This window comes from Salvia splendens, chromosome 11 (genome assembly GCF_004379255.2).
Source record: "Salvia splendens isolate huo1 chromosome 11, SspV2, whole genome shotgun sequence".
In the NCBI taxonomy this organism is placed as follows: domain Eukaryota; kingdom Viridiplantae; phylum Streptophyta; class Magnoliopsida; order Lamiales; family Lamiaceae; genus Salvia; species Salvia splendens.
In genome coordinates this window covers 8,946,778-8,963,537 of record NC_056042.1, presented here as the reverse complement: position 1 = coordinate 8,963,537, position 16,760 = coordinate 8,946,778, and the positions used below count along the sequence as shown (strand labels likewise).

The window sequence follows — 16,760 nt, the reverse complement described above, 5'->3', positions numbered from 1 at the left end:
AAATGCATATGCAAAGGGTCATTGGATAGTCAAAATCTCTTTAACGAGCTGTCCTTATTTACTAGCCCAGAGTTGGACCTGTTCTGCTTTTATATTTAAATCATACTATAAGTATATATTTACTTAAAACTGTATTTATTCTTCCATATGTCAAACAGAACCAAAGTCATCTATACTCCATCCATCTCATAGTATTCGCACTTTTCACTTTAATATTGTACATTTAAATATGAGTAATTAGTGTAATTAAATTAAAATTCTAAGTGCAATAAGACAACACTTGGTAAATGAAACACGAACTAATTCTAATATCTTAATTATATACCATAATTTTTATCTAAAATAGAAATAGTGCAAATAGTTTAGGACAACCCGAAAATGAAAAGTGCAAGTAGCATATGACGGAGGAAGTACAATTTCAATGAATTTTTCTTATTTTCTCTTACTTTATCAATTACGTATTAAAACTCGTGTCAACCTCAAATAGTCATCGCTTTGAGCTAATTATAAATCATTATTTTCTTGACTGTTGAAATCAAAATTAATCCATAACTACTCCATCTATTCCTAAAAAATATACTACATCTGAAATGATAAAGATTTTAATGCATAATTGGTTATGTAAAAGAGAGATAAAAAAAAGTGATTGGAGTTTGTTAGTAAAGAATGAAACCCACCTTATTGAAGAGAAATTTTAAAAAAATGAATTGATCAATTTTTAAGTGACATCTCAAAATAGCTAATGTGATCTACTTTTAGGGACGGAGGGAATAAATTTTGAAAGCCGTCCAATTTTTGCTTGACTCACTTTTACTTTTTAATTTGTCTCAATTAAGAACTTATCATTAAAAATAAAAATATTTTTATTTCTTCTTTTTTTTCTTTTATTTAATATATAAAATGAAGTTGCATAAAATCTCGTTTCATCCAAAAAAGGATTCATCTTTATTGGGGCGGAGGGAGTAACACCCAAAAAATTTTCTGACAAAAACTTTTTTTGATATATCTTTTTTATGATATTATTTCCTTCTCTTTTATCTCATTTCCAAATCTCAACTTTCATTAATTAAAGTATTATATATACTACATCCGTTCAATAAAATAGACAAGGTTGTAAATGACATGAATTTTAATGTATAGCTGGTAAAGTAGGAGAAAGAGGGGGGGGAAATGTGGTGGAAGTAATATTAGTGGATTGTAGGGTTCATATTTAGAATAATGTGTTGGGTTAGTATTTGATTAAAAGTTTCTATATTTAGAATAATGTGTTGGGTTAGTATTTGATTAAAAGTTCCTATATTTAGAATTTGTCTAATTTTGATGGACTGTCCAAAATAATAAAATTAGTCTATTTTTTATGGAGGATGTAGTATAATTTTATTTTTAAATTAGTAAAACACTACCAAAAATTTTCAAAACCGAGTCCCACCACTCTGTAGCTCGGGCGCTAAGCCAATTCCTTGAGAAGTAAACTAGGATGATCTGAATTAGTTGCAATTTAGGCGGATTAAACTTTTCTCTTAGTTAAATCTAACGGTGGTAATATCATACGCCGTGACTTAACGTCAACGATGCGCATATTTTTATTCAATTACAAGTATAATCTTGCGTTTAACGTTAAAAATTCAATAAAATATCAATATACTCTTATTTTATTGTGAAATTCCGTTCAAATAGAATGTAATCAATCCATGAATTTAGTAAATTTATGTATGCATATTTGTTTTTAACTAATTCAATTTCTTGTTTAACACTAGGCAAATTTTTGTGCTAGGATAAGTTTTTAAATATTCTAAACCTTTTTAATGTACTCTGCATATTCGGGGTCAGCAGATTGCTTGCATACTTTTGTTTACATTTAAGCGTAGTAAATTTAAACATCAGTGTAAAATGATAAAAAAAAAAGAAAAGAAAAAGAAGATCAATAAAAACAATATAGTCACGTACCAAAAGAGATTTCTAACAAACTTTAATTTTCCAGAGATATTTTATATCCGCTTGATATGTTTTATATAGTCAAACAAACTTTTACGTCTTAATTATGTTTTGCTTGATATGTTTTATAGTCTTGTGCAAATTATAATTATACTAGTACTCATTTGATTGCTACTGAAAAATAGCTTAAATATGGAGTGTATATATATATAGATTAAAATATTTTGAAAATTAATAGGGATTTTAATTGGTTCATTAATAAAACTTAAGGAAAAAGCATATTAAGATATCTCGGACATCAATGCAATTGCATATTCTGACCCATTTTTCAAGTACTCCTACTACATAATACAACTAAGAGCATCTCCAGTGGGCGGACATCCCACTAGGACATCCCAAAAACACCTCCTGCCACGTTACTAGGACTTCCCATCCCACTGCCACGTCACTAGGACATCCCCTCCTATGTCCGCCCTTCCCACTAGGACATCCCGCAATAAAAAAAATCATAATAATTTAATTATGTAAAAACGGAAATATAATTTTGACACGGAATACGGGAAAGCAAAATACGGGCAAAAATACATATTCATAAAACATAAAAAAACATAGTTAGAAAAAAAAGCAAAATACATAGTCATTCAAAAAAAGAAAAATACATAATCCAATGGGCCCGGCTCACTCCGCGCTGTCCTCGTCGCCCGTGCCGCCCCCGTCACCCGTGCCGTCACCCGTGCCGTCACCGTCGCCCGTGCCGCCCCCGTCGTCCCCTCCGCTAAGCTCGGCGCCATCATCTCCAATGGGGGGCATCCCCAAATCGCGCCGACATCCATCGATGACATCCTTCAGCATCCTCTTGTACAGCGGATCGGTCGTGCTATGCCACCTATGCATGGTCCGGACCAAGCTTGTCGTTAACTGCGCGCGGGCGAGGCGGTCGATATCTTCTTGGGGAGCAGGGGCCTCCGATTCAACCTCGAACGACCCGCTACCGCTGCTGGTTCCCCTAGCCCTCCGTTGCGCAGCCTTTTGCCCAACCGGGCGACGACGACGGCGAGAGTCTGATTGCGGTAGCGGGGACACTTCATCGGCTTCCGGGAGCTCGTGCGAACCAGCACTGCTGCTGTATTCACCGGAAGCGTTGATCTTCGTCCACTTCGCCCAGCCCGATTCGACTCCCCCACAAAACTTTGGGGAATCCTTCACCACGAGAAAGGCCTCCCACTGGTCGAATTGTTTGAATTTCAAGGCTCTGTCAGGGTACTGAGCAAAGGCACGGTTCCGGACATCCTCCTCGGACATACCGCTGCTTGCCTGGCGGAGGTTGTTTTGGTAGAGGCCAGCAAATCGACTATTTAAAAAATGAAATGAAGTGGTGCAAATGAAGTTCAACGAGCCGTATATATAGGGTTTAACAACTTGTGGACATACCGAAACTTGTTAACAACAAGTGGTGCAAATGAAATGAAGTTCAACGAGCCGTATATATAGGGTTTAAAAAAAATAAAAAAATTTCGGACGTCCGAGCGGGACGTCCGACCCTTGCCACAGTGGCGGACGTCCGCCCGCCCGTCGCAGGGACGTCCGAGGACACCCGACGTCCTCACGGGACGTCCGTATCCGACCCCAAACGCCACAATGGCGGACGTCCGGGTCGCCCGTCGCGACGTCCGACCGGATGTCCGACCGGACGTCCGACCGGACGTCCGCCACTGGAGATGCTCTAAGACAGAGACATAAAGTGTCTACGCTGTCAACTTCTCATTGGTTGTCTTCCAGCCGATTATAACATATCATAAACTTTTTTCTTCAAAACACTGAGGGCACCCGCAACGCGCTGCGTTCCGTCACAGAGGGACGGGACGGTGGCTCGATGCGTTGCGGCGCCCCGTCTCGTCCCCAGCCCGTCCCGATCCCGTCCCGCGTCCCGTCACGGCGTGACAAGCCGTCTCGCCACGCGCCGAGGCAATGTGGCGCGCCCAGGCGCCATGCGTGACGCCCACTCGCCGGCCTGCAAGTGAGTATCGTCACACTAACGCAATAAATCATTTTTTTAAATTCGAATTTAAAAAAAAATAAAAATTGAAAAACGGCTAATTAAACGGTAATATTGCCGTTTACAATTTTCATTTTTTTAATTCGAATTTAAAATAATAAAAATTGTAAACGGCAATATTACCGTTTAATTAGCCGTTTTTTATTTTTATTTTTTTTACTCTATAAATAGTCCTAATTCATCCTCATTTCACACACAACTACACATTTTTTCTCCCCAAATCATCTTCATTTCCTCTCCAATTTTCATCTAACATCTCATCACAAAATGTCTGGCAATGGAAACTCCGGCGGTGGCGGCTCCGGCGGGAGGGATCTCAACGCGTTCGGCGACTGGGCGAGCATGTACAACACATTGGGTGGTCCCGGTTCGTCGACGCCGGGCACCCAGGGTTCGTCGATGCCGGGGGGTATGAATCACCCAATTTTGACGTGGATGCATACTCCCGTCCCTCTGCCCCACGGTATTCGCAGGGATTATCTCAGATTCGGGAGGATTATTCCGTTGAACCCACTCCGGGAGGAGGCCGAGGCGGTAGAGGAGGTTGAGGCGGTGGAAGCTCCAGGGCAGAGGAGGAGGAGGCGGAAGAGGAGGAGGATCTAGGCCGACATCCGTACAGCAGCAAAGAAACGATGGCGGCGTACAACGCCTGGATCCGTGTTTCATACGATCCCATCGTCGGGAATCAACAAAGCCTGAAGTGTTTATGGGAAAAGGTATTCGAGGTCTACCACCAGATTAAGCTGAAGGGGTCCCGCCGCCGCACATATAAGATGCTTCACGCTCACTTTGACCGAGTCAACAGAGAGGTCAAAAGATTCTGCGGAATATAAACGAACGAAACGGCTCAGTGCCAAAGCGGATCTATGGGCGCCGACATTCTGAGGTCGGCTTTGCGTGTCTACCACGACGACACCGGCAAACAAATTAAATTTGTTGATGTTTGGCAGGTCGTCAAGGATGAGAAAAGTTGGGCCGGCGGTGTCCGCTCTAGCTCGGGCTCAACCTCCAAGCGCACGAAGCACACGGCGAGTGGCCAATACTCGTCTGGTGACGCCGGTGAGGGTAGCGGCACACAAGAGGGTGCCTCGCAGGAGGTTGAGGGCACGGCCGGCGATGCCGGGGGATCCTCCCATGGGCGCCGTCGGCCGCAAGGGACCAAGGCGGCGAAGGCGGCTAGAGCGAGGAAGGGCCGAGGCGAATCAAGCCAGGCTGGCTCGGGCTCGGGCTCGGGGGGGGCTCGAACTCTCTTATGGCCATGTACATGACTACCACAATGACAGACACTTCCCGCTTTATGCCCGCCCAGTACCAAGCCTGGTGGAACGGAATTGTCTTTATGTCAGCACAACTTGGCCTTCCGCCTCCTACCGGCTTTAGTGCACCTCCACCGCCTTCAGGGGATGATTCGCCGGCGGAATAGTTTTTATATTTTCTATAAAATTGTATTTTAAATTATGCCACGTTTATTTTTTTAGGATTTAATTGTGTGTTTTTTTAATTTTTTAACTTTTAAGTTGTATTTTTATTTTATGTTGTAATTTTATTTTATTGTTAATGAAGTGTGTTTTTTATTAATTGAATTTGTTGGAAAAAAAATTAAAAAATGAAATTGAATGAATAGTAATTTAAGGGACGGTTAAGAGACGGATGGTTGCAGGTTCCGTCCCTTAGTTAATGGATGTAGTAAAAAAGTACAGTGGGGCCCGCAAATAGTGTTTTAAGGGACGGTTAAGGGACGGTATAGTGACAACGTTGTGGATGGCATAAAGCACTATGCTGCAGTAATAAGATGAGATGGATATTATGATGGGTTTATTACTTCTGTCTGTATGATTTTTGAATGGAATTATCCTCGTCTAATTATTAATAATAATTCGTAGTATAAAATTTGTGGATGATACAATTGGAATGGTTGTGCTGGTGCACCCAAATCTCATTGATATTTTCATTTAGACTATATGTGAAACCTTTTTAAACTGAACTTAAAATGTCTTTAGAAATAAACTTTAACAATTAATTGTAATACATTGATAAAAATTACTTACTCCCTTCGTCCCCGAAGAGTATAATTTTGGGTTCGGCACGAATTTTAATGCATTATTGATAAAGTAAGAGAGAGATAGATAGCGGAAGGGGACCACCTCATACATTTACATACTACATTTTATAATACACTACTAAACATTTGACAAGTGTATCCCATTTAATGGTAAAAAAGTTATTACTAAAAATTATTTCCTTTCACTTTCTTACTACCATATTTTAATCAAAGTAGTTTTGTTATTTCATGCACTTTTGCTTATTATATTTAATCAAAGAAGTTACGTAACTGTTGTTAAAAATATTTAATAAGTCAAACTTTATTTACTTCACAATATTTATATTAAAAGATTAAATTTTTATGTATTCCAAAAAATTTAAAATTTTATTTATTACTATTTATTTTCTAATTTTATTGAGATTGTATAATTTTTAATATCTGTATAAGATGTCGATTTTATATAAAAATGTAATATACTAGAATTTGACCAAATTTCATATTTTATATAGCTATTGTCAAAATACAAAATAATATACAAAATATAGTACTCCATAAAAATAATTGTAAAATTTTAATTAATTAAAAAAAAGTTTGACATAATTGGTTGATTCTAGTATAATGAGACCGGATTTTAACAAATATAGTCAACTAATTATGTCAACTTTTTTAACTTAATAAAATTTTATAATTATTTTTATAGAATATATATTTATATTATTTATATTAAGATAATAGCTATATAAAACATAAAATTTGGTCAAACTTTAGTTTATTTTATATAAGAGAGACGTTCTTTTTATATAAATCTTTTTGAAAAATAAATCATCATAATAAAATAAAATAAAAAATAAAAAGGGAAATTTTGACATTTTTATATTTTTTTATAATACGTAAATGTACACTCTTTTATATAAATCTTTTTAAAAAAGTAAAATTTAACCTATAATATTATTTTAACAAGAGTTAACAAAATTATTTTGATTAAATATGGTAGCAAGAAAGTGAAGGAAATAATTTTTAGAAATAACTTTTTTAAGCACTAATTAGGATCCACTTGTCAACTATTTAATGGTGTATTATAAAATGTAGTATGCAAATGTATGAGGTAATCCCTTCCGGATAGATAGAGAGTTTTTTAATTATTGTTAGTGGAGAATGAATCTCACCTCATTAGAGAGAAGATAGTTTCCAAAATGGAAATGTCCATACTCTTTGGGGACAGACGAAAAAGGAAATAGTGTATACTCTTTATGGACGAAGAGAGTAGTATTTTTGGATAGTGAAAAATAATAGTGGAGGCAAATAGACAAATATGCACTTCATAAGTCAAAACTCATTTATCCATTTTCTCTTTATCTCTTCAACATTTCTATTTCTATACTCTCATTCAGGTACAGACCCGGCTCCTATACCGGGTTGTCTCACATACAAATATTAAGTTTTTCTGAGTACTTTTTTTTCACTCGTACGCTCCTGGTGATATTAATAGTGGCTCACTCATCTAAGAAATGTCCTAAACTAAACCTTGTAGGAGTAGTTCTTATGAGATGGATTGGAAAAATGAAGATATACACTCCACCAGTCCCATAAGAATATGCACTTTCTAATTTTAGATATTTTTTTCTTCCTAATGATTTGTGACTCATTCTCCACTAACAAAACTTAATTACTTTTCTCTCTACCTATCTCTTACTTTACTAATTTTGCATTAAAACCCGTGTCGAACCCAAAATGTATATATCCAACACGAGAGTTGATGCCGTTGGGATCAACACGACTGACTCCAATGTGGGAGAGATACCTCATGAATGGCCAATGACAGGGAAATTCTACGGGACGTCTCCCGTCGTTCCCATGGATAGGGTCGTTGGGCGTGTCCCATTGGTCTCAAGGGACGTCTCCCGTTCGTCGGGACACATGGGAGACATTCGACTCCCGTCCGTGGCATGAGAAATATCGGGAGACATTTCTCACCCCATCCTTGTCTTCAAAACGTCGGGAGACATGGGAGACGTTTCGCTCCCGTTAGTGCCTTAGAATCTGTCGGGAGACGTATGGCACACATCTGTGCCGTGGGAAATGTCGGGAGCAAATTTTGCACCCGTCGGTCTACTGTTCGTCGAGAGACCTGGGCTCCCATCCGTGCCTTAGGAAATGTCAGTAGACGTTTTGCACCCTTACATCCCATGTGAAATGGCTGGACAAATTTTGCACTCGTCGGTCCCCCGTTCATCGGGAGACATAGGGAGACATTTGGCTCTTGTTCGTGCTTTAGCAAATGTCGGGAGACATAAGGCACACGTCGGTCCCTTAGAAAATATCGGGAGACGTTTGACACCCGTCCGTGTCTTGACAAAATGTCGGGAGACATTTGGCCCCACCCATTCCATGAGAGATGTCGGGAGAAAAATAAAGCCACCAACCAAGAAGGTTGGTGGATCCAAATTTATCAAATATGCCAAAGGCAACATAGCCGTCGTGGTAACTGAAGAAGTCAACCACGTCGAGAATAAAGGAGGTTGGTACATCGACACGGGCGTCACTGCCCACGTGTGTGCCGATAAAAGTAAGTTCTATACTTACAAGACTGTTGAGGGGAGGAAGCTCAACATAGGAAACCAAGTCTCATCCAAATGTGTCGACTTAGGAGATATGGTCCTCAAGATGACGTCCGACGTGACAATCACTCTAAGAAAGTGTTACATGTCTCGGACATACGCAAGAACATAGTTTCCGGATCAATACTTGTATATATGGTTTTTACCTTATATTTGAATTCGATAAGTTCTTTGTATATAAGTTTGGAAAATCCATCGGAAAATGTTATGTAACCGATGGTCTTTTTAAACAAAGTGTATCGGCTATTCGCCGTGTTGAAAAGACATTGGCTAATAATGAAAATGCCAATACTTCCTCATATTTGTAGCACTATAGATTAGGACATGTGAATCCTAATGCTATAAAAGTTTAGTAAACTTGAATTTACTAAGGGCTGGTTTGATAACCTATAATAGAAATGTTGAAGTCAGAATATAAATTTGAATAGAATCCATATTTTAGGAAAAATAAGTTTATATCCATACGTTTGATACTCTCTGAATATATTTCAGAACAACTACACATGTGTTTGATACAATTGAAGTATTATTTCATGGAAGTATATTCCCAAATTTACCCTTCAAAACCCTAGCAGCAATAAGGCTCTACATCGCGCTTTAGACAAATTAAGCGCAGCCCACACTCATCTTCTCTTCTTCACTGAAGCGGCGGACATAGACGGAGGAATCAAGAGTTTGAACAATTGGTATTTCACTCTGATTTTCTTCTTCCTACAAGTTTTGTTGAATATTTTTTTGAATATTGAAGTTACTCGTCTAAACTAGAAGTCACAAATTGGTAAGGGAAAAAATGGGATGTATGAAGAAATTTTAGAGTCTCGATACAGTGTACTTGTTTTCTAAGCTTGATGTCACTTGAGTAAAATGTGAAATGGTTTTGTGTATAGTTTGTCAAGCCAACACACCCTGTAATATGTTGGTTGAATGTTGCCTGACTTAATGGAGTTCGATTTAACTGGACTTGTATGTCTCTTCTCGTTGTGATGGTGTTTCAAACTTTATTTTGATTGCCATTTTGTATTTTCTCAAAATATATCAGGGAAAATAAATATGCTTGAATTTAGGCAGAATAAAGGACATTATTCCCAAATCAATTAATCTCTCAACAGTTGTTCTGTTTCCAACCAATGACTAATTACCTTTGATGTAATTTTAGATTTAATTAAAACCAAATATCTCATGAATAAATATTCTGATTCTATCATATTACTGTCATATTATGAAGAATGTATACATTCTTTCATCCATCTCAAAGAGTCACATTATAACAATAAAAAGTTTAGTGCAATAAAATAAAACCAAGTTTGACCCTCAACATTTTCACTTCTTATAGGTACGCTAACCATGGAAGACTCCTACCTATCCCGTGACAATGACGATCCAGATCAGACTCACAATGGTTAGAGTACTGAACTTCTCTTTTATACTATATGATATGATTTGGTTAGTAGCATGAATATGGCTTGGATGTGTTATGATTATAACTGATGCAGATCTAAACAAGGGGAGGGTGACACGCAAAATGAAGATTGATCGTACTCGTAGAAGTTGGTCTCCTCGTGAAGAGGAGGTGCTGCTGTCAAATATGAAGGGCCTCGTTGTCATTGGATGGAAAGCGGATAACGGTTTCCGTGGCGGCTACCTGTCGTATTATGGAGGCGTTGAAGCGTGAATTCCCTCGTACTGACTTGAAGACAAGCCCCCATATCACATCCAAGTTTTCCCAATGGAAAAAAAGTTACAACTCTCTTTGTGGAATCCTCGGACGAAGCGGTGTAGGCTTCAACCTGCATAATGACTACAAGATTGACTGTGACGATGACTAGTGAGAACAAATCATTAAGGTATGCATTGTGATGGTTATGTGAATGCTATATTTTTTCATTGAATTTATAACATGGGCAGTTAATACTCATTTGTTCAAATTACATTGTTTACTACTGTTGTGTTAGGCGGATAAGGAAGCCCGCAACATGCGTTTCAAGTCATGGCCTATGTGGGATGCATGGAAGGAGATATTTGGAAAAGATCGTGCTGTAGGCACTACTGCTGCGGATCTGAGTGAAATGTCTAAAGAAGTTTACTCAACTGGTATCCCATTCCTTGAAAATGGAGACAGTGAGTATGTTGCAAGTACTGGTGCACCTTCTGGTGCCAATCCACAGAATACTAAGAGCTCTCCTCAAGGCTTGGATCAAACTGCAAGTGACAATGATACTCAGTCATTTCAGAAAAAGAATAAGAAGCGTAAGGTTGTTGATAGGTCTGATATCCTTCTGGAGATGCTTGCTAAAAGCAATGAAGACATTAACTCAAGGCTTGATAAGTTGACTAATAGGATTGGCTATGAGTTTGATGTTAGCAAAGCAAGGAAGGAAGTTTTTTCAATTCTCGGAGATATTCAAGGCCTCACTCTTGGGCAGCAGCTTGATGCCGCTGGGATAATTCTTGAGAAGGTGCAGCGCTTGGACTTGTTCATGTCTCTTCCGGATGCTTTTTGTCATACGTGCGTGGTGCGTATGTTGGAGAAGCACACCTGATGCAAGGATGTAGGTGATGACCTACTGTGTTATTTTGTGTAACAAGAATATGTACTCTTGTTGGTAATTTGCTTTTGGTATGTAAGCCTAAAACATTGGCACTCTAGTAATCTGTAATTCTCTAACTCCATTGTTGCTTTTGGTGTGTAAGCCTAAAACATTGGCATTCTAGTTTTGTTGGAGTTGATGTAATTACAGAATTTAGAAAATGTCAACATCGTTTGATAATATCTGATCTGTATGTAGCATCTACTATTATTTTCATAATCATGATCTTGATCCTGTGTCCTTATTTTTGGATTTGAGAGATATAGGCAGGACATAGATAATGGTGAATTGGAGGATTCATAACAAATTTGTTCGCCATCATCGAAAATATGGGTTTGTAACAAAAAGGGAACTGAAGGTGAAATCAACTCAAGTTGCTACAAGAGCAGAAATGATAATAAGCTTACATACTACTTAATGAGGTTCATGAGTCTAGAAATCTTACATTCAAATATGAGTACATAGCTTACACAATCCAAACTACAGACAAATGCAAAAGAAAATAGCATGTCACAGGTGACTTATTATCCAAATGGATATCCTAATATTACTTATGGAACGTTGCATGTTGGGACTTAATTTCATTTGTACGGACGACGCCACCATGCATTCGGGCTAGATGAAGCACAAGAAGTATCATTTGATGATCTAGTTCCTTTACCATTCGTAGATTCGCGGTCAGAGGCATTTTCGACATCATCGAAAAGTTTGTGTGGATTCATCTTACCCAGTGACGTGTGCTTTTCCCGAACACATTGTGTCATCAAATTCTGCTTCCAAAGTGGTGTCGAAAATGGTGATGACATCTTCATTATTTTCCAGCTGTAAACCTTCACCACCAAACATCATTTGCATTTGCTTGTATTCGGGTTCGCCATCAACAATATATGCTCCAAGAAATTCAGAAGCCTGAAGAGATAATAAGAAACATATTAAAAAAAATAACACCTTCTACTGTGACAGGGTTCAAACTCAAAAAGTTAATAATAGCACCTTCAAAAGAGCAGCCCATGTTTTCTCTGAAGCAAAGACCTTGTTCGATGGTTTATCCCACCTCGTACCTGCATGCTCGACTATTCCTTTGAAGGACCGATAACGACGTTCCAGAAATAGCAAACGATTGTAGATGTCATCCCTATTGACTCGCACACCAATATCCTCTTCGAGAGTTGCCTCAGCCTCATACAAGAACTCCACCGGGATGACGATGCCCTCAAAATTATGCGCTTTCTTCTCTCTCAAAAGACTGCTGAGTATTATGCTATCCATTTCAGGTGTCCACCCATCATGGTAGAAATACTCATGTTGAGCTTTGAAGTTGGGATTCATATCAGGTGGGACCTAAGATTTTTTTGAATTTGGATGAGTGTATACGAACAATTGAATAACATTACTCCATATTTATATTATCTAAAAGGCTGACATCAAATATTGTGGCATGGAGAAATATTGTACTTCAATGAGAAATATTTTGCTTCAAATCCATGTATAGTACAATGGAAATATTTTGCTTCAAATCCATGTGTAAGGATTGTCTGACACCTAGCTATAGAAAAGCCAAGTATGAAAGTGGTAAAATTTCTTTACTTTACTGCATTTACTTAAAAAATATTACAATACTCTACAACATACAATGATCCATGAAAGCTTATTAAATTTGTTAATAAACACTTTACTAATAAAGCTCCCAAAACAATACATGATCTGAGAATTATGTACTGTAAAATTTACTATGTAACAAATGATCTGAGAATTTGCATTTATTGACTACCTCTGCACATTGAGAGTTTACAAACATGATACATGTGGATTAAAGCTATGCAACATGCTATGACATAAAATCCATGCAAAAAGCAATCAAATTTCCATATGCCGTAACCAACCCGAGCTATAAAGCTTCTATGAATTTTCACTTTTCACTGTAAAAAGTAAATCTATTGTCACTACCCAATAAGTGTAGAGTAAAGTTACACTGATATTCTTATAATTTAACATAGGCATCAATGATAAACTTCAGATTAAGAGACAACTCTATGGAGTTGTTGTGACCGACTTGACGAATCAATGCAATTTTTTTGAAATACAACTTGTCTAACTTTGGATGTATTCGTAGAGTAGTCTTTAACTTGATAAGGCTTCACAATTTCAAGAAAAAGACACCACATAGTCAATACTCATATTAGTTCCATGTGCTAAGAAATGACAAGTCATGAGTGAGCAAAAGGCTGATCATTCAAGCGAAAGTGACAATTGTAGTCTTCTAAGTGACAACAAAACTAATAGATATATAAATATGATAAATCAAGCTGCTAAATCAGTCAACAATAGGTGTAATGTATGTGGATCAACATCACTTAGGTACATAAGGAGAAACAAAGCATCCAAAAGGCAAAATGCAAAGGGCTGCATAGCTGATAATTCAAGCCAAGATGACCATTATATTCTTATATATGACAACAAAACTAATAGTACTATAAATATAATAAACAAGCTCCTGATTCAGTCAACAATAGGTCTAATGTATGTGGATTAACATCACTTAGGTACATAAGTTAGGAGAAACTAAAATACAAAAGGCAAAATGCAAAGTCTACAACATCTTTCCAAGGATAACACCAAGCAAAACAAGAACCATGCTCATGCACTGTGGGGCATCATCGTCATCATGAACTTCGTGGGACTTCATCCTGTATCAAATAGGGTATACAATATATTAGCCACGAAGTGATTGAAAGATTGAGATGAGCAACAAATGTGTATATATTGTGCATGTAAAAAACAGGGAATGTGCTTATCAACACTTCAAATATATGCCCTACGCACCCACATATCAGCAACCATTTGATCCCGTAGGTCATTCCATTGAGGCGTTGGTTCAATAACATCTACATACACTGAATTGTCATGATCTTCTTGCAATCCAATGTCGTCTACATTATTATCCACTAACTCCTCAATTGGATCTACAATCATCTCACCTCGAATGTAATTATGTAACAGAAAACAAGCCATAATCAACCTGATTTGTATTTTTATCGGGTAGAATGATGGGCTACGGAGAATGCTCCAGCGCATTTTAAGTACCGCAAATGCCCTTTCAATAACATTTCTCGCACTGGTATGCCGCATGGTAAATATTTCACGAGGATTCTTGTGCCTCTAAGTGTTTGGACCCCATTCTTTTAGGTGGTATCTAACTCCTTTATAAGGTGTTAAAAATCCTTCACTATTTGCATATCCATTGTCACATAGATAATAGTGACCTACGAGTAAATTTCAAATGGTCAGTAGAATGTATACCCTTGCATAGGGAGAAATATGTAATAAACACAAGTGAAATCTAGAAATATTTTGAACTAATTAGAAGTGATACCTCTAGGCACTTTAAGTCCAAATTCGCGTGTCACGGCGTCCCGTAGGACTCGTGCATCACTAGCCGACCCTTCCCACCCAGGCAACACATATGTAAAACGCATGTCTCTAGTGCATGCAGCCAGAGTGTTTGTCGCTATATGCCCCTTCCTAGTTCGATATCTTGGTTTGTCAGCCATGTCTACTCGCACAGTGATATAGGTGCCATCTAAAGCACCCAAACAACCCTATAAGACAAACAAAACAACACATAGTAAGGACTAATGCTATTCTAAAGGTGGGTATGTGAAAGAATATTCTTCGCTCAAGAAAAAAACCTAATTGTATGTACCTCAAACCATTTCCACCTATGTCGACATAATCATCTGGTACTGGAGTAGGCTTCACAACAAACAGAGCATGAAGTTTTATTAGGGCGTTGAGGACTACATGTACATAGTGTGAAACCGTATGCTTGGAGCGCAAAAATTCAAAGCTAACTATCCTGTTTTTTTATGGTGTGCTAATACACATAAGAAAATTGCTACTTGTTCTTCCACTTTAACAAATGCTCCGTCGACCAACCTAGCTCGTTCTCTAAAAAGTATACAAAGCCTCCCAAAACAATTACGATCCATACGCAGATTATCTAAGCAAGATCGGCCAGAGACACCTACTAATCTATTTAAACGCCTCACTTGGGTGGGGATGCGGGCTAAATGATGAAATAAACATCGTGGATTGTTTGCTCTCGACCACCTACCAACATTGTTCAGTTGGAAAAACTCATGGAGAATGACAGAGGTTTGTTGTTGGTGTGTGCGAATGATGTCCTGAATTAGCAAAAATAATTCCTCGTTCGACAGGACATGTGTACTCATTCTAAGTAACTAAAATTCTTTTCAGATGACCGATATTCCAAACTCAGCTGCAAAAATGGAAGAAACATTCATATTCGGGAAAGATGGTACATCATGTAAGGTTGTCAAGCATAACCAGAACATAAACAAAAAGCAATCAAATTTCCTAATACCAAAACCAACCACAACAGCTACTTGATTTCATGATTACAGAACAACATTCCAATCCCCAATTCCATTTTGAGAAAATTCCTATGCCTAAAAAAAGAGAAACAAACAAAAAAAACAATTGCAGAAGTTTGAATTTGGAAAAAACAATTGCAGAAGTTTGTAAAAAAAATGAGAAAAAAAATTCGAAACAATTGAAGGACATAACTCTCTTCTGGAGATAGAAGTTTGAAAGTCACTCTATTATTTTGAATCTGGTGTTTATAGAAGTTTGAATTTGGACAACAAGATTTCAAAAACAACATATCAGCCAACAACAATTGTAAACTAGTGAAGAATTGTAAGAATTGTCAATAAGTGAAGCTTTTACCTATGGAACCTAGAAAGTTGCAGAAGGCCAAGAAGAAAGAAACTTCTTCCAACTTCTAGCTCTGTCCTTGAAAATTAGCATTGAAATTTATTTCCCCTCAGATCTGTGTGCTATGGTGTAAATCTGCTAAACAAAAAGTAGGACAAGAAGCTTCGCATCAAATCTCTCGTGTAAAAATTGACCACCAACAAAGATGAATTGAGACAGAATCCAACCTCGTGTTGCTTGTCCAGTGTCTTTTGTAGCTTTCATCCAAAACAAGAGCTTCAATTTTTCGAACCAGAAGCAGTGGGGGAGGAGAAGAATATACCGTTAGAAGACTAGGGGTTTTTTTGAAAATATGTTTTTTTTCTGGCAAATACCATGAAGTTAGAATATAATTTCCCCATTTCTTTTGGAAAAGTTAACGGGTGAGGAGTACTATAGTTCATCGGGCTTTTTGCGGGCTGGGTGTAGTTTAATGGGCTTTGAGAAAAATCAAATGAGTATCAAACATTGGAATAATTAAGAAATGAGGCTCTTTTCTGGGTTATTGAATGATATCAAACCAGCCCTAAATACGAAATAAGTCAATACCCAAAACAAATGTGAAATTTGTCTTGAGGCGAAAATGACTAGATTATCGTTTCATTATATCGAACGAAACATGAAACCCTTTGAAAATTCACATTGTTGTATGTGATTGAAAATTCGTGCAAACTAGAAGTGGTATAAAAAATACTTTATCACATTCATAGATGATTGCACACGATATTGTTATGTCTATCTTT

The 16,760-nt window shown here is 37.7% G+C and overlaps 1 protein-coding gene and 1 long non-coding RNA gene across 3 annotated transcripts; both read right to left on the bottom strand.

Moving 5' to 3' along the window:
* Positions 1 to 11,708: 11,708 nt before the first annotated feature.
* Positions 11,709 to 12,531, bottom strand: LOC121755380. Its single transcript, XM_042150684.1, has 2 exons — positions 12,235 to 12,531; positions 11,709 to 12,150 (listed from the first exon to the last, which is right to left on the bottom strand). The coding sequence occupies exons 1-2, from the start codon at positions 12,508 to 12,510 to the stop codon at positions 11,965 to 11,967; spliced, it is 462 nt and encodes a 153-aa protein (XP_042006618.1). The 5' UTR covers positions 12,511 to 12,531; the 3' UTR covers positions 11,709 to 11,964.
* A 1,128-nt stretch (positions 12,532 to 13,659) lies between these two features.
* Positions 13,660 to 16,346, bottom strand: LOC121753909. Of its 2 annotated transcripts, XR_006040521.1 has the most exons (6): positions 16,206 to 16,346; positions 15,991 to 16,113; positions 14,945 to 15,520; positions 14,615 to 14,840; positions 14,065 to 14,504; positions 13,660 to 13,928 (listed from the first exon to the last, which is right to left on the bottom strand). It is a non-coding gene; the product is annotated as an uncharacterized LOC121753909 (long non-coding RNA). The 2 variants fall into 2 exon arrangements; XR_006040520.1 differs by having other exon boundaries at positions 14,945 to 16,113.
* Positions 16,347 to 16,760: the final 414 nt, after the last annotated feature.

Bases quoted from the DNA above. Each gene is read 5' to 3' on its own strand.
- LOC121755380 (XM_042150684.1), bottom strand. From the start codon at position 12,510: ATGGATAGCATAATACTCAGCAGTCTTTTGAGAGAGAAGAAAGCGCAT. The intron at 12,151-12,234 runs GTGCTATTATTA...TTATCTCTTCAG, and splicing joins CATGGGCTGCTCTTTTGAAG to GCTTCTGAATTTCTTGGAGC.